Source organism: Phaenicophaeus curvirostris, chromosome 3 (assembly GCF_032191515.1).
Source record: "Phaenicophaeus curvirostris isolate KB17595 chromosome 3, BPBGC_Pcur_1.0, whole genome shotgun sequence".
Lineage (NCBI taxonomy): Eukaryota > Metazoa > Chordata > Aves > Cuculiformes > Cuculidae > Phaenicophaeus > Phaenicophaeus curvirostris.
In genome coordinates, this window is record NC_091394.1 from 1,635,061 (window position 1) to 1,660,686 (window position 25,626).

The 25,626-nt window shown below is 35.7% G+C and overlaps 1 protein-coding gene across 1 annotated transcript in view; it reads right to left on the reverse strand.

The window, feature by feature from the left end:
* Nucleotides 1-5,746: 5,746 nt before the first annotated feature.
* Nucleotides 5,747-25,626, reverse strand: part of LOC138718733 (cadherin-19-like) — a 58,123-nt gene continuing 38,243 nt past the window's right edge. Inside the window, exons 9-12 of the mRNA XM_069853258.1 lie at nucleotides 23,285-23,406; nucleotides 14,091-14,208; nucleotides 11,943-12,194; nucleotides 5,747-10,170 (exon numbers count right to left, since the gene is read on the reverse strand). Of these exons, the coding sequence (XP_069709359.1) occupies nucleotides 9,680-10,170; nucleotides 11,943-12,194; nucleotides 14,091-14,208; nucleotides 23,285-23,406 (983 nt within the window). The 3' untranslated portion in view covers nucleotides 5,747-9,679. The remainder of the gene's footprint in view (nucleotides 10,171-11,942; nucleotides 12,195-14,090; nucleotides 14,209-23,284; nucleotides 23,407-25,626) is intronic.

Consider the following 25,626-nt stretch of genomic DNA (forward strand, 5'->3'; position numbering starts at 1 on the left):
CAACCACCTCATTGAACATCCTTTCCAGTGCCCAACAACGTTTCCAGTGAATAAATTTTTCCTAATGTCTAATCTGAACCTCCGCTGGGACAACTCGAGGCTATTTCCTCATATCCTATTCCCTATGACTTAGGAAAAGAGACCAATATCCGCCTTGCTACAGCGTCCTTCCAGGTAGTTGTAGACAGTGATAAGGTCTCTCCTCAGCTAGACTTTTTCTCTAGGCTAAACCATCCCAGTTCCCTCAGCTGCTCCTCATACGATTTGTGCTCCAGCCCCTTCACCAGAGAGATAGACTCATACAGATAAGCTGCAAACAAGCCTGATTTGTTTAACAGTGGATGATGCATTAACAGTCATGTGTGATTCAACAGAAAAAACACTTGGAAAAGAAAATAACTGAGATATTAACATTTTAAAGCCTATTTTGAAATGAATCCTCTAAGAAAGAATAAGAATTGTTAGCAGAATTGGTTTATGAGAAGCTGAAAAAGGAAGATATAGAATAAAGTTATTTTATAAGAGAATAGTGTATTTCTAACCATAGCATTCAGCTGATAACTGACATAAATATTAAAACCTAAAGTTAAAAATCCCATCCTGCTGCCACTGAAAAGTTAATCACAGTGTGCAGCTAATCCTGGGTATCAGGATTTTCCCACCAATAAGCATTATGGTATATAAAGTAGACTCTATAGTAGCACGTCGATGCTTTACATGCTAAGGCTTGAACCCGTATGAACCATCTTGAGTTGAAAAAAAAAAGAAAAAAGAAAATGAAAAAGAACCACAATAATCAGCATTTGAGTTAATATAGGAGCATGAAAGGATGTGTATAATCATCTACTTAGTGGAAGCTGCTTGTGCAGTAATTCTCAGTAAGCACTGGCTCTTCAGGCCTCTTGTAAAGCAATAAGAATTCAGTACTTAAACAGATGAAAAACTATTTTCTGCAATCAGCAGAATAAATAAATAAATTAAGGCAGCAGCCAGCATACCTAGCTGTAGTTCATTAAGGTTGTTTCAATAAGTTCAGTTGATGAAAGCTTCTGATGCTGCGAAGAGCATCCTGAAACAATGAAGATGTATTAGAGCAGCGGTTCAAAAACCAAGAACTTAGTCCTACAGCTTTAACCTGATGTTTTACGATGAGGTGCGGAAGCCTAATAGGCAATTGGTAAGGTTTTTAATAAAGTTTTTAGGTTAGTCCAGCAGTGCAGAATAATACTAATATAAAAGTGTTATGCAAACGTTTTTAGAATTTTTTCAACATAAAACAGTCTGTAAAAGTGCTCAGAGTTAAAGCATATGAGTAGAGTCTTAATGAGCCCATGTGTTTCTACAGACACTCAGAATATCCAGCAGTGCAACTGCTTAGTGATTCTTTTCCCATCCATTAGTCTAAGCAAACCTGCGTGAAACTTTACCACCAGTAAATAGCTCCAAACTTAAAAAAAAAACAACACACCATAAATGTTCCCATAATGACATTAATTTAAGGGATTTTCTAATATGGTTTCTCAATGTATGCATGACTGATTGCTCTGAGTGGAGAATCCTATTTCAGTACAAAGAAAAATGCCTTTGAAGAAAATCAGTAGACACTTTTTTATTTTCTACTTGTTTTGCATAGGAGAGGGTAAAGCAGACACAGGGGCTTCAGCATATCAGTTTCAGGTAGTAGGGATTTAGAATATGTGTTGTAAATTGAATAATTACCTTTTTTTATGAGGAAGCATGCAGTAAAAAAAGGCATCTGAGACCTGAAGAAGGCAGTTTTTGATAGCAAAAACATCACATTGAGCTGGACTGTTGCCTGGAATGTACTCAAAGATTAACTTAAAAACTTGGGGTGTAGGTAGCATTGAAGAAAATAGTTGTTCTATCAAAAAATGTTTTCCTGTATTTACACTGTTGCCATGTATGTATTTTTGACAGCTCAGAGGATGGATCGAGATGTAGTTTCACTTTAAAACAATCACAGAACAAAATTGTCATTTGTATCTCAGATTCAACTTTAAATCTTATCTTATTGGCTTTTCAAGATCTGTAAAAGATATTTTTGTTTCTTTCTTTGTTTTTACTTGTTTCTTTCTTTGTTTTTACAGCTACAGTGAAATATTTATAACCTTCCACACCAAATGAAAAAGATAATGGAAAGCATCTCTGTTGTCCTAGGCCTCTGCAGTAGCAGGAATGTTGTTAGATGTCTATAAGGATATTTTGCACCCAGCAAAGGGAAAATAAAGTTCCAAATTCTTCTTTTATGACAGCTTAAGCTGTAGAACTTTTAATGAAATCCATTTCTGATTGCATTTCAAACTGCGTTCCACAGTGGCATTTCTACCTGCTTCTCAGGTTTTTGGTTCCCTCCTGCTCTTTTCCTTTTCGTCTCAACAGGAACATCAAGAAAATGCTTAGAGCCAAAAGCACACTACTCTCTGAATCCTACAAGCTAGTACATTAATAAGGAGGAGAAACCTGGATAGCTAAAATAGTTTTAGATTTGCTGTCTAATCATCAGGTCCTTCTTGTCTCTACCAGTTTCCAATAACAATGGGAAATAAACATTACAATCCTGTTCAATAATTATTGCAGACTGATCGTGTATTGTTGGGTGGGTGGATATTTTTTAGTTAATCTGAACCATCTAGTACATAGGAGCCTTTATACAGCAGAAGGTTGAGGAACTTTTCAGCTGGGGGCAAAGATCAAGGAACCAAAACATGTGGTGGACAGTCAGGAATTTTGTATTGCAATGTACCCTGAAGAAATAGCAAGGATGAAAATACATTTCTGGCAAATACTTGCAATTTGTAATAGGTTTAAGGTTGGTTACTCTTTCTCTGGTCACTCTGACCCACAGAAAGCTTAGGATTGCTCTCTTCTTTCAGAGCATGAGCATAAACCAAGGAAAAAAAAAAGTAGAAAGGCAAAAAGTTGATTACATAGTACTTTAACTGTATACAAATTGAACTATGATTTTTAACAAGTGAACTATGAATTTTAACAAGTTAAATAATAACTTTAATCAGACCAACGGTAAATTCTTACCTTCGAATATAAGAGTTTCTTTATAACACTATATTATGACTATGAAATTACTGTATATTCAAGCAACCTACTCTGCAACTTGGCTACAGATAATTGGTCTAATTGGTTAGTAGTCAATAGTGATTCCCTTAAACATTTCAACTTTCTTTTATTTCATTTCCTTTTGCTTCTCCACAATTAACTGTGAATCTTAGTCATAGACTGTTATTTACACAGTTGCTACATTAACTAAACTTTCTTTTAAGGCACAACAGAGCTAAGATGGATCTAGAAATGTTGCATATCAAGGAGAAAACAATATAAAGCATTCCCCTGAGCTGTAGCCTTACCTTGTTTTGGTTTTTTTTAAAGCTACTCATGCACTTTCAGTCCAGTTTATATTGGGAAAAAGCACCATAAACAAGAAACTAGCAGCTGCATTACTTTCGCCTGGTTTGACAATGGTCACATGTAAAAATTACTTGAAAGTGACCTACATAACCAGAACAGACTAACTCAAGCAAATGTAACATTTTTATTTTAAATGACTTTATTATTCACCAAGAAAACACAAGCAGAGATGGAAAAAATTAACTGTAGGCCAGGGAGCTGGGCAGTAGACTGAATATTTCAGGATCTACAATTTGTTTCCAGCACAGGAGCTGACCAGCTACATGAATCTTTTGACCTCCCTTGGCATCTTTCTCCACGTGTCCTGAAATTCATGATTGCAAAATAGTTATATCCACAAGGGGCTGACTCAGAAACCTGTAGATGTTAGTAGAATACTGTACAACAAAAATAATCACTCAAGACTGATAGAAACTATTGCCAAATACAATTTATTAGTATTTTTTTAAAAAATAAACCCAAATGTATTGAAAGCAAGAAGGCAAAGCAGAATCCTTCATCAGGCTGAGAGAAGCAGATGGAGCTTTGGGGGTGATTCATCCATCAGTGAGTTAGGGTCCTTAGTGACATGAAAGAGATAAACTAGCAGAAGTTCTTTGCTGTGGAAGGTCTACCGTGTGTAGGTTTGCCTCATAAGGAAGGATGCCTCTCTAATTTTGTGGTCTTCGATAGTGTTTAGCCTTCTTTAAACTTCCAGGATGTCAGAGGAAGTGGAAACACAGGATGGGAAAGAAGCTGAATTAACTTACATCAATTTTCAGGTGTCTAAGATGGTGTGAGATGAACTGCAGTGGATGCAAATGCTTTTAGAAGTGAACTAGAATGTTTTTATGTTCAGTGACAGCAAAACCAGGTTAAGATATTTGTGAGAATAAGCTGCTTTGATGACAGAAACTTGGATAAAGTATTACTTAATTCACTGTAATCTTTAAGAATTCTCATAAAATATTTGTAAACACATTTTAATTTTGAATTTAAGGAAATTGGCATTTGTAACCAATGAAATTAGGTTCACTAAATATATAATGAAATGTGTGCATATTGAGTTAGACTACTGAAATTATAAAAAGAGATGATCAAGAGATGATAACTCCTTTTATCACCTATTTTACATGTTGGCCACGTTGTCTGGCCTTTCTAAAGAGTTTCTAAGTATAGAATAAATAAGAAAGTGTTACTATTATTTCTTATTATTGTTTATAACAAGAAAATGCTTTGATAATAATTACTGCTGGAACTACCTTTGCATTAGTGTTTAAAGGAATGTATGACTTTCAGGAACAACATTAGTGCAATTAGGGCTAAGTCTTATTGGCAGGTCATATTATTTTTGCAGCTAGAATATCCTTGTCCTGTTTAATTACTCTACTGGATAAGTGCCCAGTATAATAGCACCTTTTTTTAAAGAGCTATTTCCAGAATGAACATTTATTTTGGTTTGCTATTACATTTTATCCATTTTCTGTTCTCCAGTCTTCAAGGCCATCCAAATCTTTCTAATATCTCAGGTAGCCCCACAATTAATCATGGAGGATATTTTTGACATTTGTAAGTCCAAGATACAGAGTCAGTATATAAAAAAATTCTTCTTTCTGTTCCTAAGCTACTAAATCAGTTCTTCAAGATGCGCCTTTTAAAATCTTTTTTCAGAGGCATTTGTGATGGTAGAGATTAATTAACTCATAACAATGTCAAAAAGATACATAATATATCTGTGGATAGGTTTGGATTCTTTTAAGCTTTAATCCAACAATTCCTGTTGTATCCTTTCAGTTAGACATACGTTTCTAGATGTTATTGTTTTTCTACAAATCAATACTGCTCAAACCTTCACATGCAGAATCTTCTTTAAAATATAGATTTTAATATTATTAAAGCATTACCTAAATGACCCAAGACTCCATAAAACCTATCCCTGAACACTTCCAGGGGGGGACATCTACAACTTCCACAATGTGCTCCAGTGCTTCACAACTCTCATGGTGAAGAAATTCTTCCTAATATCTAGTCTAAATATTCCCCCTTCCAATTTAAAGGAAGGAAATTTGAAATAAATTCCAAATTTATTTCCATTCACACAGCCACACTTATCCAGCTTATCCATGTCCCTCTGGATGACATCACGTCATTCTGGTGTGACAACTGCACCACTCAGCTTGGTATCATCTGCAAACTTGCTGAGGATGCACTGGATCTCGCTTTCTTTATCATTGATGGAGATTACTATCTATTTCTTGTGGGTAAAGTGTTTCATGCTGGTCTAAGTCATCACTCTGGATGTGTATTTTACCATTCTGTGTGCTGGATTCAAATCTTACTGTTCCTTGGGCTCTGTGCATGAAACATAAGGAAGATATAGACCTGTACAAGAAGAATTATTTTTTTCTGGCTAAATATGAAAGCATCCAAATTAATTCTGCAAAATGTGTCAACTTTTTAAATAAATGATAATCCACTCTATTTTTCTTTATAAAATACAGGCTTACCAATTTTCTGCTCGAGAAATCCTACAGAATTTACTAATAACTACTGACTTTCTTCATATAACTTCTATTCTATTTGTTCATATTCTGGATCAAGGGTAAGATGTATTCTTTTTCAGAATGTAAAATGATACAATCTCCTTCAACTTCTACTCCTCAGAAAGCATATATTAGATCTGACTTTGAAGCATAAAATGCACATCTTCTTTTCAAAAATATTTTACTCTCATCTGACAGGGTTACTCCATACAGCTAAGAATGAGTGTTAAAACAACCACATTTCCAATGCAAATTTTGAAAGCAAAGCTAGGAGTGTAATGACAGTATCTGTGAGAAAATGTAGTAGGAAAATTATGTGAATTAAAGACTAAAATTCCTCAGTGGTAAGCAGGATTGCTTCTCAGTGTTATGATAATAAAAAACCTACATCATGATATACAAAACTAAACTCAAATTAAAACATTTTATTTTTGGTGAGCTGATAAGCAAAATACTCTATTTCAGTCACAACAATAAGTCTTCATCTGCAAAGTGCTATCAAATTATTTTGTTCTTTTGTTTTTAACTTCAAATATCTGAATATTAAGCATTTATTAATGCACACATACTCTTTATTTCCTTGGCTTTTCAATGATAAAACCCATTACACAACACTGAATACCTATCAGGAGGGACTGAACGAAGCAGCTAAGCTTCTCTCAGGTATTTTACCAGTTCTTAACCTGTCTCATTGCCATGTTACAGAAAAAGAAATAGACGGGAACATCTCTTCAAAACATTCATACAGGAAAACACTGTTTATGATCATACTTCGTAAGTCAATAAGTCTCCCTTACATTCCCTAAGGCAGACCATGCACAGCTGAATATATATTTACTATTTGGTGTTATACTTGCACTTTTCACCTTAGCCAATAATACAGCTAATTCTAGCTACTAAACATTTTTTTAAACAGAAGCAATGGAAGATTCTCTTGGGAAACACATTCCACAATTTAATAGATATAGTCATAAAGAATTCTAGCTTATAACTTATCCTTCATTAATTTCATACTATTAATTATTGTGATATTGCCTATGTATTTAATTTTGGCTTGCTCAGAATGTTTGTTTTCTTCAGCAGACACTCCTACAAAACCTTTTTGCAGGCATTATTCAGCTATATTAAGTACAGTGCATTAAAAGAAGTGTGAAGGTACTAGGCCAGTTCAGTGGTTCAGTGATTCTTTTCTCACATGGGGAAATAAATTGACAGGTTTGACTTAGATTGAAGAGCAGGAATCTAATAAGATGTGGTCCAGTAACAGCTAAGAATAACTTCTTTAGAGCAAAGCATTCCCTTTCTCTACTGTGCAAACATGGTCTTATGCCTTTTCAGCTAAAGATAATTTAACATCCATTGTATACCATGGTTCTTCTTCATACAGTGGTTACTGACAATGGCATAAATTGATTACAAAACCTACGTGATGGTGGTATGCACTGCTTACAAAATTATTTATTGTTAAAGTTCTTTACAGTAAAAAGAGGAAATTGTAGGTGCAAATACAGTGGAGCGTTCAAGGCAATTTTCCAACATGCGTGGACAAAAACTCTGTTATGAGAAAGGATCAGACACTGTAATCCTTTTGTGCTAAACACAAGCATGAGGTATTCTATTAATGCCACTGGGACCATCTGTGGAATAAGGATTTGTTTAGGGTATAACTCACATAAATCTCTAGACCTAATCCTAAAAACGTACTTTGCACCATCCCCAACAACAAATGCATGTATAGTTATTCTCTCTCTGTTGCTCTCCAGGGAGCTAATTCCTATTATGTAAAATATTATCTCAAAAAAAAAAAGTTTTTTTGCCTTGTGTGTTTGATAGTCAATGAAAACAAACGTGAGAGTCATTTTGTTAGGAATGGTTGGACTCGATGATCCGGTGGGTCTCTTCCAACCTGGTTATTCTATGATTCTAATGCAGTGTTTTAATCTCTGCATCTTTTAAAGCTATTTTGTAGCTCCTCATTCATGATGGCTCCCTAGCATGAGACTGGTGAAAACCAGTTTTTCCGTATGAAACAGATGTTACTTCATCTGCACCTGGTCAGATGGCACATCCCTCTCTGCTCTCCCTATATTTTTCCAGATACAAATATCATGAATAATATTTCAAAGCTTACCGGACCTCACCTTGGAAATCTCTCCTGATTTTCAAACCCCTCCACATCTTTTATTTTTACCTGACAGGAATTTAAACTCTGCACTGGCCCCTTTCAACTAAGCCTGCATGCCTTGGTTTTCCTCAAAGAAGAGCAAATGTAGCAAACATTGCAGAGCCTGCATGTTGCTTTCTTTTTATTGCTTGTTGTGGGGTTTTGTTTGTGCTTTTCTTTTTTTTTTCTTTGCATAAGCTTTGTCTGGCTCTCTGGAATTCCATACGTAAAAGCTGGCATCTGGATAGAGAAAATTATACCACATATTAAGGGTTTTTTAATAGCTTTTGGCCATGGAAATTTGTCAGTCGATTACATGATGCAATTTCTTTAAATTAAGTATTTGACAGAAGACAGCTGAATGAAAAACAGGCAGATTGCTTTTTCCAGACAGGCCATTTTAAACATATATAATAACTCTCAGAGCGAGAAATGCTGCTGGGTAGTGCAAGTAAGAGTTAAAAAAAATATTCTGAGGCAGCTTTATATTCATTATGCAATGTTTAGAAAAAAATACAGTGAGAAATTAATTTTGAAATCTGAGTTGAGTCTCGCAAAGTGATTCAGAATCATTTTCAGAAGTGGATTAACACTAAAGCATTTTATTATCTTATTATCTAATTTTACACATGAAGTTTTATAACTATCATCTTAGCATTTTAAAGATTCTTAATATTGTTATAATAAAACTGACTACTGTAGATAATTTTATATTCCATAATAAAAAAATAAATCTGTGCTGGCAAATCAGTCATCCTTTAAACTCTTAATACAAGGAAAAATGCCTGCATTCTTATAGTATTTTTTTCTAAATATAGTAATATGTAATATGGTTGACTGCAGTATTTATGTTGGATATTGATTCTAACTTGAACTGGTTTCTTTTTTTCCTGTCTTATTTGCTGAATTAAGTATTGGTTTATACATTTTCCAATAGCCCCATTAAAAACTAAAGTGGTAGCAAGTTCTTGCTGATGTTGTAATGGGTCTTTATTTTTACACCAGTAGGAAAATACATTTGTTTTAGCTTTATCATCCTAAGAACAATAAATAGATGAATCTCTGAATTCTTCTAACAATTGTATTGGGATATCTAGTGTCTACAACTTCACATCGATATATTTGTATAACAAAGTGTACAAATTTGTATGTTTAACTTTGGTTAATGAATATATTCAATTGCAACAGTAAAAGTCTGAGTTTTGGAACAGTTTAAAGCTTATGGATGACAGAATATTTACAACATGCATTTATGGCTGCTATTCCTTCTAGGACCTAGATTTTCAGTATCCAGATGGGGACCTAGGTCTCCAAAGCAGCATAGTTTGCATTTGGACACCTAAATAGCCACAAGATTCTCAAACAGGAGTCTCCATCCCCTCATCTCACCTCTGGTGTGATTTTTCAAAAGATCTCTATATCCAAGACTTTTCAGAAAGAAACCTAGGGCTTTTTTTTTTGTTATGTTTGTGAGGGATGATCTCATTTTAAAAAACCCACAGTCATTCTTTGTTGCTGCTACTTAGAAGAAAGATAAACAAAAGAGCAATTAATCCCCCACACTCGTACGGGAAGTGTACATGCCTGCAAGCTCTTTAAAGTGAGGTCCCCAGTCTGGAAGGTGGTCATAGCTCTGATCTGCATCCGAAACGTTTGAACCTAAAGAGCTGAGAGATCCTGCCAAAGAGCCAGTGCCCTCGAACGCGTAGGTCTGAAGAGAGTCATATGGAGGAGCACTGGGATCTGTATCTGCTTCTTCGAGCTTTTCTGAAATGAATTGCCTGAAGATTGTGCTGTCGGGGCCAACCTGCAGAGACTGCCTGTAGAGGCTGTGGATTTCTGAGGTGATCTTCTTCCGAGGTTTGTGTGCTCGCAGGACAGTGCGGGTCCTCAGGGCTGAAATGTCAAAGGCTTCTGTGTCCTCTTCGCCACCTCCTTCATCATCGTACCTGACAATGTTTTCTCTGAATTCTTCTATTTTCTCTGAAGAGAGAGACTTCTTCCTCTGATGCTTTATGGCTACAGTTACCAAAAAGAACACTGATGGAGAGGAGGGGAGAGGAGAGGAGAGGAGAGGAGAGGAGAGGAGAGGAGAGGAGAGGAGAGGAGAGGAGAGGAGAGGAGAGGAGAGGAGAGGAGAGGAGAGGAGAGGAGAGGAGAGGAGAGGAGAGGAGAGGAGAGGAGAGGAGAGGAGAGGAGAGGAGAGGAGAGGAGAGGAGAGGAGAGGAGAGGAGAGGAGAGGAGAGGAGAGGAGAGGAGAGGAGAGGAGAGGAGAGGAGAGGAGAGGAGAGGAGAGGAGAGGAGAGGAGAGGAGAGGAGAGGAGAGGAGAGGAGAGGAGAGGAGAGGAGAGGAGAGGAGAGGAGAGGAGAGGAGAGGAGAGGAGAGGAGAGGAGAGGAGAGGAGAGGAGAGGAGAGGAGAGGAGAGGAGAGGGAAAAAAATAATGATTCTTAGTATCAATGGTATTGCAAAGTGAAACTATCTTAACAAATTTATAGAGATGTAATTTTATGAATTTTACAGTTTTGAGATGAGCATAATATATGGGAGAGTAGAAAAGAAGAAAGTTCTTCACTTAGATAGACTTCATATAGAAAAAAAATTGCTTAAAATTGTTTTGTATTTCTTTCAGTGTTGTAAGAGTTTAAAAATACTATTAGTATGTTGATTCTCACTAACAAATACACAGAGAGAATAATTTTCAGTGATTTTTTTGTTTCTTAAGGCAATCTAATTTCTGTTATTATAATGTCTTTCATTTCAGGCATTATATTTGAGTGGCTAGATATTATGCTATTGTTTTCTTTGTTTGATTCTGATTATATTTATCTTTATTTTTTTTTAATGCTGTTGAAAAACAAATTATGCCAGGTTTCCACAATTTAGAATGGCAATTTGATATCACTCTGCTTAGTGAAATTCTGATTTTTATCTTCATTTTCTTGTTTCAGAGTTATTTGCAATGTCATTAGTGGAAAAAATGTTTTTACTAGCATAATTCATCAATAGCTTTGTGGTATTTTTAGATATCACATTTTATGAAATACATGGGAATATGGCATAATGTGGTATGCCATATTATTACACAAGCAACACAAATTTGGAAGTTTTTCTTGGTTGCCAGATCTGAGTGGTTGGTTTTGAGTACCGTGTGCCAGCTATTCATCACCCCTTTCAGGGGTACAAGCACAACTCCTGTGCATTGAAAACAATCATAAATCCACATTTCACATGCACAAGCTTCTGAATGTAATAGAGGTCAATTTGGTGCCCTGTGAGAGGAAAAAAATGAGATGCCTAATGTTTGGGGAAAAGGCTGTCTGGAGATACAATCCTATTAGTTGATAGAGAAATTACTTTTTTGGTTCTGGATTTGCTTTCTGAGAGTATAAGCTTCTCTTTTTCTTTTCTTCTTTTGTATTGGTCTTACCTCTCCATTTGGCATACATAAGGCAGAATAAGTAGAGTGCTAACCCTTCTAATATATTCTTATACTAGCCAATTTCCTTGTTTAATGCTGTCCTCAGTTTTCCCTGGGATCAATATGGACTTTAGACCAATACAGACTAGCAGGATCATGCCTCAACTAATATCAACTTTTAGGACATTGTGTTAGAATTCAGATTTTCCTGAAAAATGAGGGTGGAAGTTGGGGAAGAATTACAGTTAATAAAAATGATGATAAATTTGCCTTATTGCATTTTTTCCTCAATAGCACTGTACTTTCAGTCTTCCAGTAGAGGGAACATCTTTGTCACTTAATCACTCTTACTGTAAAAAGAAAAAACAGTCATTTCTGTTACTCGTACTTACCTAGGATTATTAGTATGCAAGCCAAAATAGCAACTAAAGCTTCTGTGCTGAGGCCAATGTTGTACAGGAAAGCTCCATATCGACAGTAGAAGGTGTTAACTTCGATATCGCAGTCACAGACAGTGACAGTAAGAGTATTTGTGCTTGTTAGTGGTGGCATTCCATTATCCAGAATTAAGATTGGCAAGTAGAAATAAAACTGTTCTTGCCTCCTGAATCCACTTTTTACTGTGAAAATTCCAGCTGTGTTATCTAGAAGATAAATTATTACGCATGAAATGCATTTATAATTTTTTAAAAACAACTGTAAGGCTCCAGTGGAATCTGAGCTATTTAAAAATAATGGTACGGTGCAAAGCTACATATTGACAAGGTTAAGAAAGGTAAAATCAGGCCCTGACATGAGGTGGAAATTTTCAGTCAATTGTGAATAATTGCATTAATTTTTGACATATGTCTTCCAGGGGCTATAATAAAATTTGACTTAGGAGCTCTCTTTTTAATGTTAAGAGCTAAAAAAATCCCACTGTGTTCAGTACTTGACACCTGCCCAGGCTAACTAATTGATTCTTAAAATGGTTCTATGTAACCAGCTAGTACTAATCCAGCAGTTCAGAGATAAAATACAGATAGTTTACTAATCAAAAAGCTTCAAAAGTGTGACTGGCAGCACAGAGCAAAAACAGGTGGCAAGGAAAAGAAGAGAAAGCAAAGAAAAAGTCCACTAAAACAGTCTTTTATTTCTTTCCCTGACTCAAAAACTGGAGCTAACTGAGCTCTTACTGTCTAAATAAGGGAAAAAATTGCTGGAGGCTCTCCCCTTGCTTTGTACTTGAATAATGGTATTTAGAAATTAGATCTGTACAAAACTCAGTAAGCAGCTTAAATTCAGCTCCTGCTGCATTTCACCTAATTCAAATATGAACCTTAGAATGCTGCAAAACAAATTAGCTTTGCCTAAATCTGTGTATAATGGAAAGAAGAAAAATCTATAAATATCTACGTCACAATTTTATATTTTGGCAGGTGAATTACTGTGTGTGTGCACTCTGTCCCAATGTGCCTTGCCATTTCTGTGAAATGGAGGAGACAGGGAGAGGCTGAGGGCAGACCCTACCATGTTATATAAAGCTGTTTTTTTCCCCATCAATAGCCACCAAAAGGGACTGGATGCATTGCCCTGCACGTAGCTCTGCCTCGACTTTGTAGAATGAGCTGAGGAAAGAAAGTCTTGGGGCTTGCACACAGTTTGACCTTAACGTAACAAGTTATCTCTTCCTGGCACTGAGTGAGAGGTTAATGAAGCTGGGAAATGAAACATATTAATGCATTAACTAACTTTGGAGATATTGAGATAAGTAGTTTGCATTTAACAGTCTGAACTTTCCAAAACTTATTTCCATTGATTTATTCACCTAGCCAGAACATTCAAATAATTAGCAAAGTCAATAAGAGCAATGTGCACTTTAGCTGAATCTAAAGAAGCTCCTCTTCTTAGAGTCAGCAGACTGACTGTAAGTGGCCATCTCCCTGCATTTCCATCAGATATTATGTGTTCACCTCAAATAGATTCTGTTTGATATCCCTCTATATCACTCTTTGTATGAGTTTCAATCAATATTAAATCTGAATGACAATAAAACACACTGAGAAGACATTTAGTGATGTGTTAATTAGTGTATGCAGTTTAAAATATACTAGGAAATAAAATTATATTTTATTTATCAGTGTTTATAATTTTGCTTATGCTGAAGTGCTGAAGTAGCAGATATTTAACAGCAGTCTACTCTTTCTGGCAGTCTTGTTTCCCAGACAAATAGATAATTTTATCGGAAAGTTGTTGTTTCCCACCATATCCAACATTAAGAAAATAAATTTTAATTAATAACAGTGTATTGTTCATTTCAGATTTTTTTTCTTTGACATAAAACTTTTTTTTTTTGCTGTCTGTTACTTGGCTGAAAATGTAAAATAAACTGCTTAGTATTACTGAATGGCTGTTTGAAATGCAACTCATGACACGTTCATATCTTATAACAGCAATTTCTATTTAAGTGGAAATTTTTATAAAATTGCATGCTTTGAGGATCACCAGAAGCATAAATCTATTATTAGGATAGTATTAAAGAGCTACAGCAATGACATCACCTTGATTATCTTTGACAGTAAAATGTGAGTTGTTTGTGGCCTCCTGAGCCAATGAGAAATAAAAATGCTGCTCTTCTGCTGAGTCATCTTGATCCACTGCACTGATGCTTTGAATTAGCTGGAAACAGATAAACAGAATTGTTTAACAATAAAAGTATTTACTTTTAAAACAATAAAAACATATCAAGTATATTAAACTGTTGATATGAGATGTAATTGTGAATATGTCTTGAATGCATGCTGTGCAATGACAAATAGGCACCTCCCACACTCAAACAGTATAATTGAGACTCATATTCTGCAAATATTCTACTTTGATTTTTCATCTGTTTGAAGAGGCAGACATTAAAATCTTGGAAAAGATTTTCGTGTCTAAAAGACAAGGGGTAAATGAAGTTTCCATAAAAGAAAAAAGTAACCATGTATATAGTGTTTTGTCCTTGATAAAGGTGAAAAGTACAGCATTCTACATGTGAACAAATCCCTCTATGCAAAATCCATTTCCTTCAGACCCACAGAAATACTGACCTCAATTCACTGAATATTGTTACTCTGGTAAGTAAGATATGGTGACAAATTCATGTGCTGAATTTTTGATTCTGCATATTGTAATAGATTGGTTATGGAACTTCTTGACTACTTTTTCTCAAGAAATCAGAATAACCTTCATTTACAGATGTGTCAAACCAGGCAGTCAGAAAAAAAAAATAACAGTTGTAATTCCAAGTAATATTTGTTGCTTTTATCAGTAATATTTAATGACCTAGTCATCAGCATGTATTATTGAGTATCCTCGTCGATCAGGAGGAAAGTAAACTGAGGGAAGCTCACTGACTTTTAGAAAAGTATCCAATTTGAACTTGGTCTCTCTTTTATCAGTCATCTCGTAGCTTGTAGATATTTGTACCCAAAAGACTGGAAGCCTCAGCTTTCCCAAAACCAGACAGTATCTGGATGCTGTATCTGAGTGCTTTAAAAGCAAAGCAGTAAGTCAATGGAAGTAACTACAGAATTCCATTCGTACCTTTGAAAACTCTTTCTTAATGAAACCATTTTTCGGTCAAAGGTCTAAGAGTCTGGCATACATTCTTTTTCTTTTCAAGCAAACTCTTTGATGAAATCATCACAGCAGAGCGCAAAATGTGGCTCAACCCCAGAAGCTTTCTTAGCACTCTGCCCTATTTATATTTATTTCAATCCGTGTTTTCTCTCTATGGAAAAATGAAAATCCTTGAGATTTATTTTTTTTGTTGGCACTAATGAGAGGAGTGATTGTTCAGTGATATACCTGGTGACAGTGCAGAAAGGATGAAGCTTCTTAAGGAAATTTCCTCAAAGCAAACGAAATAGATAAGGTGATCCAAATACAGGTATAGGCATGAAGGTCAAGGAATCAGTGAAGAGCAGTAACTGATCCCTAATATTAACTAATAATAAATCATAGAATTCATTTATATAAGGGAGTATAGTTCTCAGAATATGCTCAATATGAACAACAGTAGAGAACAAAACTATATATCCAGTCTAAAATATGAACAATGACACATTTTTATGATAATACTATGCCATATAACTGAAAAAATGTAAAAAGATTCTACTGCCCTTTGCTGATGATTTTCTAGTAAAATCTGCATGGCTGCAGCTGAGAAAAAGCTTTCTATGGATGTGCATTTGTGCATACAATTCAGGGACTCTCAAGCTAGACACACGTACAGTGGTAGAGTAATCTACAAAGATAGCATAGCTACATCTAACTTTTTAAAAATTATTTTTTAGTTTAGTTACTTAGCAGAGAATTGCTTACCTAACTACAAAAAAAAAAAGTTTAATGTTATATGTTAATTTGATTTTTATACTTCCAGTGTTTATTCTGGTTAATGGTTACTTAACCAGATATTAGTAATATCTTTAGAAAGTATATTTGTAGCAGTCTATTATGTTTGAAAAATCATAAAATTATTACTGTTGTGAATTAGATACTGTTTTAATATTTCCTCACTGACTTATACTAGTTCACATACAGAATGTATTTGTCCATATAAATTTTACCTGTATGTGATCCTATCTTTATAATTCTGAGTAGAATGTATCTAGCTGGGAAAAAAACCCACCTTCCCTTGTTTTGGTTTGTACTGTGCTCTTCTACACAAACCTAAGATTCATGTGGGTATTCTAGGTGTATTCACATACCTTTAAGGCTTCATCCTAGAAGCAGGAAAATACTGAGAACATAAGATAAACCATTATTGCGTATATATTACTGTATCACTTCCACTAAGATTCAGCAAAACCCAGATGATTCTATAAAATATTCAGAAAGCAATTGGCAGCTCTGATTTTCCTGACTTTAAAGGAAAAATCAACCAGAGAGAAGGAAACACTTTTTTTTCTGGTTTCCTAGGCTTTGGTTCATAACCTAGGAGCTTCTAGCCTTTTGCTGGGGAAACTGGCACTACAGACTGAAAAAACAGCTCTTACTGCTTGTGAGACAAGTTTTAAAAAACACCTATATTTTAGTGTGTAAACAAAGAAAATAGAGTGAACGATGTGTTGTTTTTGCAAGTTTAGAACAGTTTAAATTTAATTGCTGTAAAATTTCTTATTTCAGGCCTCATTAATCTAGAAGTTTAATAATCCCGCAGTCCACTTAAAATGTGCATTTCTTTAAAACTGAGTTAAATTCACTCAGTTTCTCTGGAAAAATAATCAGTTCATAATGAGTGGGCCTCATTTACCTTCTCTTTCCAAGCAGACTGAGATCACTTCTGGAAACATCGAAGGCTTTGATCAAAGGATAGAAAAAGATGTGGCCTGGAATAGTCAACTTACCCATCCACCTAACTAGTGAGCAATTTCAAGAAATAAAAACCACCAGTGGTGGATTCTAAGATATTGGCATCAGCTCTAACCTGTCAGTGATTTATTATATCAGGGAGGGGGTTGAGTCCCCATCCCTGGAGGGGTTTAGGGATGGGTGGACGAGGTGCTGAGGGACATGGGTTAGTGATTGATGGGAATGGTTGGACTCGATGATCCAGTGGGTCTCTTCCAACCTGGTGATTCTATGATTCTATATTGTGTAGAAGGGAATTTCTGTAAACCATTCTGAACTGAATGTCTAGCTTAATGTTTGTCTTGCAAATAACAAGCTATGGGGTATGGAGCAGCTGACTGCCTGGTAGTCTTGATGGAAATTCTGAACATTTATTTCCTTCCACCCCAAGCAGCCTCACTGAATTAGAATTATGGAGATGTCCAGGAGGAAGAAGAAAGATTCTCTGTTACAGTCCTTTCTGCTTCCAAGGGCTTTGTCTCTACCAGGTTGATATTATGGAATAGATTATCCATCTGAAAAAGCATCAGCACCACTAATTGCTATACTACAGTACTCTGAGTCTATAATTTGAGCTCTTTTCTGCATGATCCCATATCCAGCTAAAGACTTACTGTTCCTGTGAGGAAGATGGAAGGAAATAACAACAGTTTTGCCACCTTTCTTTGCTTTACTTGCTTTTGTTTTGTTTTTCTCTGATGTCCTTCAATAGGAGCTCTGCATCGTTTTATAGCACGTAAAAGATCTGATCATCCACCTGGTTTGGGATTACAGAACAGTTGTTTGTTTGTTTGTTTTTTTCTTGTATCTTAATAATGTTTGATGACCATCAGGATTTAGTGGAGGTAAAAATTTAAATAGTCATTACTATAGTCACCAGGATTTTCAAGGTGGACCTTCTACCTCAAGACCAAGATTCTCCTTTTGACTATTTCTGTTTCTTTTTTTTGAAACACAAATCAGCACAACATTGATCTGATTTCTCTGCGTCTACTGTTAGATGTTTCTGCTCATCTATAAAAAAATAGTGTACATCTTAGCAAAAGAATGATTTCTTTTGCTCATACCATGCACCTAGTTTCCTTTTTTTTCTGTTTGTTTGTATATACTCTTCTTAACTCTCCCATTCTGCTATGAGGTAGTGTTATTGAATCACAGTCCATATAAAACAGAAAAAGGAATTTTCCATGGGCCACTGTGCCCACTGCTTCAAAATGTCAAACTTGCACTCAGTGCATCTGCAGATGTAGCTTAGAGTAAAGGTCTTACAGAATATTTGGTGTTTTCACAGCTTCGCCACATTTTTATAGTATAAAGAATGCCCTCACTACTTTTTTCCTTTTTAACTTTAAAAAAAATTCTCAGATGCCTTTTGTAAATGATGAAGAGAACACAGAAGGGTGAAATAATAAGCATTGGCTTATTTACCCATCACTGTAATTTCTCTAATATCAAAAATCATTTAAAGTCATGATTTGCTGGAAAGGATCTGTTTTAGCAAACTCCTTATTTTTGTCATTAATTGTATACCACTAAAATTGCTTTAAACATTACTTATCTTTTCTTCTGTCAACATTTAATTCAGTGGAGAAGCAATATCCAATGGCTAATTTTTAGTTTCCCTGAAACAGATGATTATTTTCTTACAAACTAAGTAGTGAGTAAATCAGTTTGGGTTGGTTTTTTGTTTTTGTTTTTTTTTTTTTCTTATCTCTGACTCAAAGTTCCCTGTAAACATAGTCACTTCTTTGGATTTAATCAAAATTACTAAACAACCAGCAACATCAAAGTCACTTCATGCATGATCCCCAAATTACAGGAACATAGAGTTGCCAGAATAAATATGCAGTAGAAAAAACTGGATTAATTCTGAATGTAGATGTATCCAGTGTGGCCTATCTTCAGCTGAAATGTTTCCTGCGTGATGTGAAGAAAGATCAATATCCACAAAAAAAGGTTGAAATTACTTCACATAAAAATAGATACGTTCTGGATAGTCAGCTTACTCACACATAATCTAAGACATTTGATATAACTTACTTCACATTTTCAAGTTTCTGTTTCAGTCTGAGTTAATTTATTAATGCCTTGGGAATTAAACTGAGATATCTCCAGTATTACCATTGAGACAGGTTTGATCCATTTTTTGTCCTGATTATTTTTATAAAATATTGCTTCTAGAATTCAAAATTTTGTGGTTACTCTACACACACAGAAAGGATAATTATAAACAATACTGCATTGTGGTCATCATTTACTGTATCTAAACACAGTTGTAAAATAAAAAGATCCAATTAAAGAAGAATCCTGGGTTTGGAAGTCTAATTAATATTGTTCTATTCAATTTCATACTAGCTATAGCTGTAGGAAGATAGAATTCTATTCTTCACAACAACTTTTGTGTTTCAGTTATTTTGGAAATGCACTTAATACAGGTGGTGCAGTGAAAGTGGTTATTCAATGTGTGAGAGAAAACTTTAGCTATATTTAGTATACAGCTGACTTGGATTATAGGGTAGTACGGAACCGCAACATGAAATGGATAGTGAAAAATCCATTCAAAATGTCTAATAATGATGAATAGATTTCAAATGATGTTAAAAAACCTATCTATCTTCTTTACTTCCATCTTTATTGTCCAATTTCAAATTACAATCCCACAGGATGAAATGTAGTCCTTTTGTCTGAGTGTTTTCCAGACACAAGGCTAAACATGTCTGAAACTTTCACAAAACCACCATACAGGGACACGAAGGTCAACACTCATTGAATAAAAGCAGCCAAATAGTTTTTAATATTTTTTTCAGAAAATCTAAAACTTCAAAACAAGCATTCTTTCCCAGATTAATGCTACTGTTAGCATTAATCTGTTAGCTCTGAGTTTTGATCATTATGACAAAAATTATTTTATTCATGATGTGTTTCACACTCTATATCTTAGCCTAGTATGCTCTAAGGCAATGTAAACATAACTTATTTGCCACATGATTCTATGTTATTTTTATTGTAAACCAGGCAGACACCAGAATAAAGTAATCAAAATAAGAAAATAATTTTTTTGACATTATCCTTCCTTCTGCAGTGTTTTTCCCTCCTTCCTTTCACCCAGACACTCTAAGCTGCGAGATGCAAATTTATTTTGGCATATCCCATGAAAGTAGGTACAAGTCAGCTGAGATGAGGGAAGCAAATGACTTTGAGAGGTGCAGAATGTCTCTGAGGATAACTCTCAGCATATTTTTTTCAGCTAGCTAGATAGATAGAGATAGCTACTTTAGAATCTAAAATGTGGTAGAATTTCTATATAAGCTATTTCTATATCAGGTTTGATCTCAACTCATAACACGTAAGTATATTGCTTGGCTGTTTGGAATTGAGATTGTATCTTCAGCAAGTTTGCTGTTGATATAAAACTGGCAGGAATGGTTGATAAGCTGGAAGGCTCTGCTGCCGTTCAGTGAGACACGGATAGGCTGGAAAGTTGAGTGGAGAGGAACCTAATGAAGTTCAACGAAGGCAAGCATAGGGTTCTGCACCTCAGGAGGAATAAACCCCTACACCTGTGCAGGTTAGGGGTTGACCTGCTGGAAATCAGCTCTGTAAAGAAGGAGCTGGGAGACCTGGAGCATCTGGGAGACAATAAGTTGATGATGAGCCAGCAATGTGCCCTTGTGGCCAAGAAGGCCAATGGTGTCCTGGGGTGCATCAAGAGGATTGTAGCAAACGGGTCAAGCAGGGGTTATCTGCCCCCTCTACTCTGCCCTAGTGAGGCCACATCTTGAGTACTGTGTCCAGTTCTGGGGTCTCCATTTCAAGAAAGACAAGGAACTACAGGAGAGAGTCCATCAGCAGGCCACAAAAATGAGCAGGGGACTGGAACATCCTATGAGGAACTGCTGAGTGAGCTTGGTTTGTTTAACCTGGAAAAGAGAAGGCTGAGAGCGGATCTTATCGATGCTTACAAATATCTAAGGGGCAGATGTCAAGAGGATGAGGCCACTTTCTTCTCAGTGGTGCCCAGTGACAAGACAAGGGGCAGTGTGTACAAACTGGAATACCAGAAGTTCCATCTTAACAAGAGGAAAAACTTCTTTACCGTGAGGGTGATGGGGCACTAGAACAGGCTGCCCAGAGAGATTGTGAAACCTCCTTCTCTGGAGTTATTCAAGACCTGCCAGGACATATTCCTGTGCAACCTACTCTAGGTAAATCTACTTTAGCAAAAGGCTTGGACTAGGTGATCTCCAGATCTCCTTCCAATCGTGACCATTCTATGATTCTATTAAATGATTGAAGAAATATGGCTAAGATAAAAAGTTACATAACGTCCTGATTAAGACCTTCAACTACTTAATCTGATTCTTCTGAAAAATAAATTTTGTTATTCAGTGGACAGCCAAGTCTTCTATAAAATCATTTTTTGAACCTTTTGGCTTCTTGCTGAGGAGAATAAAATACCTTTTCTTTCTCAGTATGAAGTAAAAAAAAAATCAAAGAAGAACGTTGAAGGTGATATATTAGCTTTCAATTTTGTTTCAAATCATGAACACTGAATAAGATATCATAAACATTGACTGTGATAATTATGCACTTTAGTGTAATTTGCCGTTGTTCTTCCTAAGATAATTTGTTGATGAGATTATTTAACACTACAGTCATGATTTCCAAAGGCTACATTAAAGATGCCTGTGGCTCTAAAAAACCTATAGCAATGAAATAAAGGTTAAAAAAATCCAAATCAACCTAAAGCAACTACTTGTCTGCCTGTAAAGTGGGGAAAATAACCTGCTTATTCCTCATTCAGATATTACAATCTTAACCATGAACAATTCTGAATTTTATGCTGAAAAAGTTTATTATTATTATTGTTACTAGTAATATTCTTTACACTTTAATATTTTCTCCAGCAATTTTGAAAATACTTTGCGTGTATATCGTTATTTTGTTAGTGAAGCACAGCCATTAATGGGCTAGTACACAGACATTGTTTATCAGTAAGAAACTATGGAATAATATAAACCTTGGGAAATAAATCACTCGAGTTTTTTTGTATTCTACACAAGTCCAAGACACAGATTAAAAATATCCATTGTATAAGCTTCCATATTTAAGTCACGGTGTCTCAAAACCGAGGAATGTGAAGTGGAATTTGACTTAATGCCTGCACTTTGATCTGTCAATGAGTTGCCCAAAGACCAAAATAAACGGCTTGCTCCAAGCTCCTCTGAGCCAGAGGTAACCTTTACAGAGTGGAAGACAACCAAACACATAACAAACAAACCAGCTGCTGATACAGGAATACATAAATGTATGTAAGGAAATACAAAGAAATCACTTTTGCTCAAAGAAAGCTTTATTCAACTGTGAACTAATCAAGGTCAAAGTACTCCAAGCTGGTGTAAAAAGGAAGGCTCTGTGATTCAGAAATCAAAACATAGCAAAATGTTTGAATGGAACCATCACAGAAATCCCAAAGGCCTCTTTCTTGTGACCAAAGAATTCTTTAAAGTGGTGAAAACACATATAGATTTTTCTGTCTAAAGCTTTTTTTGTTGCTTAGTTCCTACTTTTTTAATTTTTTAAAGCTTTGGATATCCTTTTTTTTTTTTGCTTTTTGCAGTTTTCTTTTAGAATCCTGTGTGGAATCTAGCAGCACATTTATTACATAGTTAGGAGCTTAGGCTGTAGAACTGGATCACTTAAAAAAAATAAATAAAGCTGTAGAGGAAAGTGGGTGGAGGAAAATGGAGAGTCAGCAGTGTTCTTGGAGGGTACTGACTGATGTGACTCCATTCACGTGGGGAATGAGTGGGAAATGAAAAATCTTTCCAGGGACAGTTACTTAATATGACAATTCTATAAGTTTCCAGCTATGGCAGGTGTTGCAAGGGATATAACTTCAAGATCTTTTGCTGAACATGACAGGGTTTTAATTTAGTTCACAATAAGTGATTTCTAACTGAAAAACACCATGAATCTACTTGGAATATGTCTAAGTCTGGTTCTTCCAGACTACATTATGCTGTCGCTGTAAATATCAGGCCTAGTTTTAAATTCTGTGAGATAAACACAAATCAAATCTGTGGGGGTTTTTCAAAAGTTTCTGTCTGTACTTCCCTATTACCTGTTCTAGCAGGCAAACAAGGAGAAGTAATGATTTCTTTTAAAGGGGGAAAATACATATCAGTCTTCTGAAATCTATATTTCAACCTATATCTATATCAACAGAACTAACCTTGGAAATAGACAGCAGACAGTATGTACTCACAACACCAAAATGGGCAGTATTGAAAAATAACAACATCTTGAACCAAATCTTCATTGTAATTAGAAAATTGATGGCTAACTTCTTCAGACTTACCTGGCCAGGAACTGCATTTTCACAGACAAATGTTTCATAATATTTAGCAAATTCTGGTGCGTGATCGTTAACATTGAGAACTTGGATATACACTTTTGCTTCTGATTTTTTTTCAGGATTTCCTAATGGTTTAAAAAAAAAAAAGTCAGAAATCAAAAATTGTAATCTACTATGGACATTAGAAAAATTTCACTTACATTCCACAGAGAAGAAAATAGGCACTGAGACCTACTGACATCTACCCTCACCACAAGAAGGATGTTGAGGCTCTGGAGCGAGTCCAGAGAAGAGCAACAAAGCTGGTGAGGGGGCTGGAGAACAGGCCTTATGAGGAGCGGCTGAGAGAGCTGGGGGTGTTTAGCCTGGAGAAGAGGAGGCTGAGGGGAGACCTCATTGCTCTCTACAACTACCTGAAAGGAGGTTGTGGAGAGGAGGGAGCTGGGCTCTTCTCCCAAGTGACAGGGGACAGGACAAGAGGGAATGGCCTCAAGCTCCGCCAGGGGAGGTTTAGGCTGGACATTAGGAAAAAATTCTTCAAAGAAAGGGTCACTGGGCACTGGCAGAGGCTGCCCAGGGAGGGGGTTGAGTCCCCTTCCCTGGAGGGGTTTAAGGGCCGGGTGGACGAGGTGCTGAGGGACATGGGTTAGTGATTGATGGGAATGGTTGGACTCGATGATCTGGTGGGTCTCTTCCAACCTGGTTATTCTATGTTTCTATGATTTTATGTTAATACTTTTTAATGAATTCAAATATATCCTGTACATATTTAAAAAAAAAAGGAATTTCTTTTCTTTTCTGAAGTTCTGTTTAAAAAAGGTGATAGGGGTTTGGCTTTGCTTTTGCTTTTTTACCAATCCAGCACATAGTTATAATAGTACATCTTTAAATATATAAGGATATTTCACATAAATACTTGGATTTGTTCACTCCCATTTACCAAAGTGAAAACTGATTTAGATGTAAAAAATAAAATATGACCTGAAGAAATTAGATGAGGTTTTGTTCACTCAGAACAACTTACTGTACTACTCATGTATAAGTGCACATGGTGGAGAGTCTGCTCCTCTAAGGGTATTTGGTCAAGGTCTTATTCAATTCAACAAGAGTTATTAAGAAAAGGAGGAATCCATAAACAAATGCATACAGGGACACAAATCTAAAGGACAAATGATAAGGGGGGTAGTAGTGGTGGTGACGAGAACCAAACCTTCTCAGACACACTAACTGATGAGGGCAAATGAGACTGTGAGAAAATTTATTTCTGTGAGGTTATCAGATTGGGAATTGTCAATTGGGAAGCAGAGGGAGAAAAAGGGGAAAATAGGAACATTTCCTTTGGCAAAAGGAAAGTCCCTAAGGCATTTTCTTTAACTAGTCAAATGTATTTTTAAGAGAAAATTGAAACATAGTCCATTCTGCCTCACTGCAAATTTTATGGGTTTGTTTGGTTATTCTATTACTTATTTAATGTGTAATTCTCTAGTTGCTTGGAGCCAACTTTTGTATTTTTGGCATCTTATGGAATGTATACTGATAGCTTTGAGTCTTTTGCCAAAGGAAATGTCAGGAGAAGCTACTACCACAGAGAAAAAAGGCTAGATGCTCTACCATTTCTCATTGCTATTCCTCCTGCGTAATCATGAGAGCCGTGCTAATTTACTGAAGCTTATGATCTGTCAGTCATCTCAAAAATACTTCTTTTAGGAATGATATTTCTCTTGTTGAATTCCAACATCCTTAATAATGTAATAGGCAGTGAAACAGTGCTCAGTTTATTTTTAAAATAAATATAGAAAGTAGCACACAGATTTTTTAGAAATAATACTGAGAGTGTAGGCCTTACTTAACCTAAAATTAGACTTAAGTCAGAATTGGATATGCAGAGATTTGGTTGGATTGGCATTGAAAGAGAAACCTTTGGTGTCTTCAACCATATACAAAGTGGCCTGGGAAGGATCTAGCTACCTTGGTCTATTCATAACTTGCTTGTTTATAAGATTCATGAATACTATATTGGCTTTAAATCCTACCCCTTGCTTGCACATTTATACAGCACTTTTCATCCTACAGCTATTGTTCACATCTGTTTTCTTTCATTACATAACACTAGTTTTGGGGCTTTTATTTAAATAACCTTGTTTCTATTCCTTTACTGTATCTGGGCTGCTGTGTTTTGGTTGTTTTTTTCTTTGTTTTCCCTCAGCATCTAGTTAACTGAAAAGGAAGGGCATTTCTCACATTTCTGTTGGAAGATAACAGTACTAAAGGGTTTTTTTTTTCTGAAATCACAAATTTGGGACGTAGGAACACTCTCAAAATCAGTGTCTGATAAATATTTATCA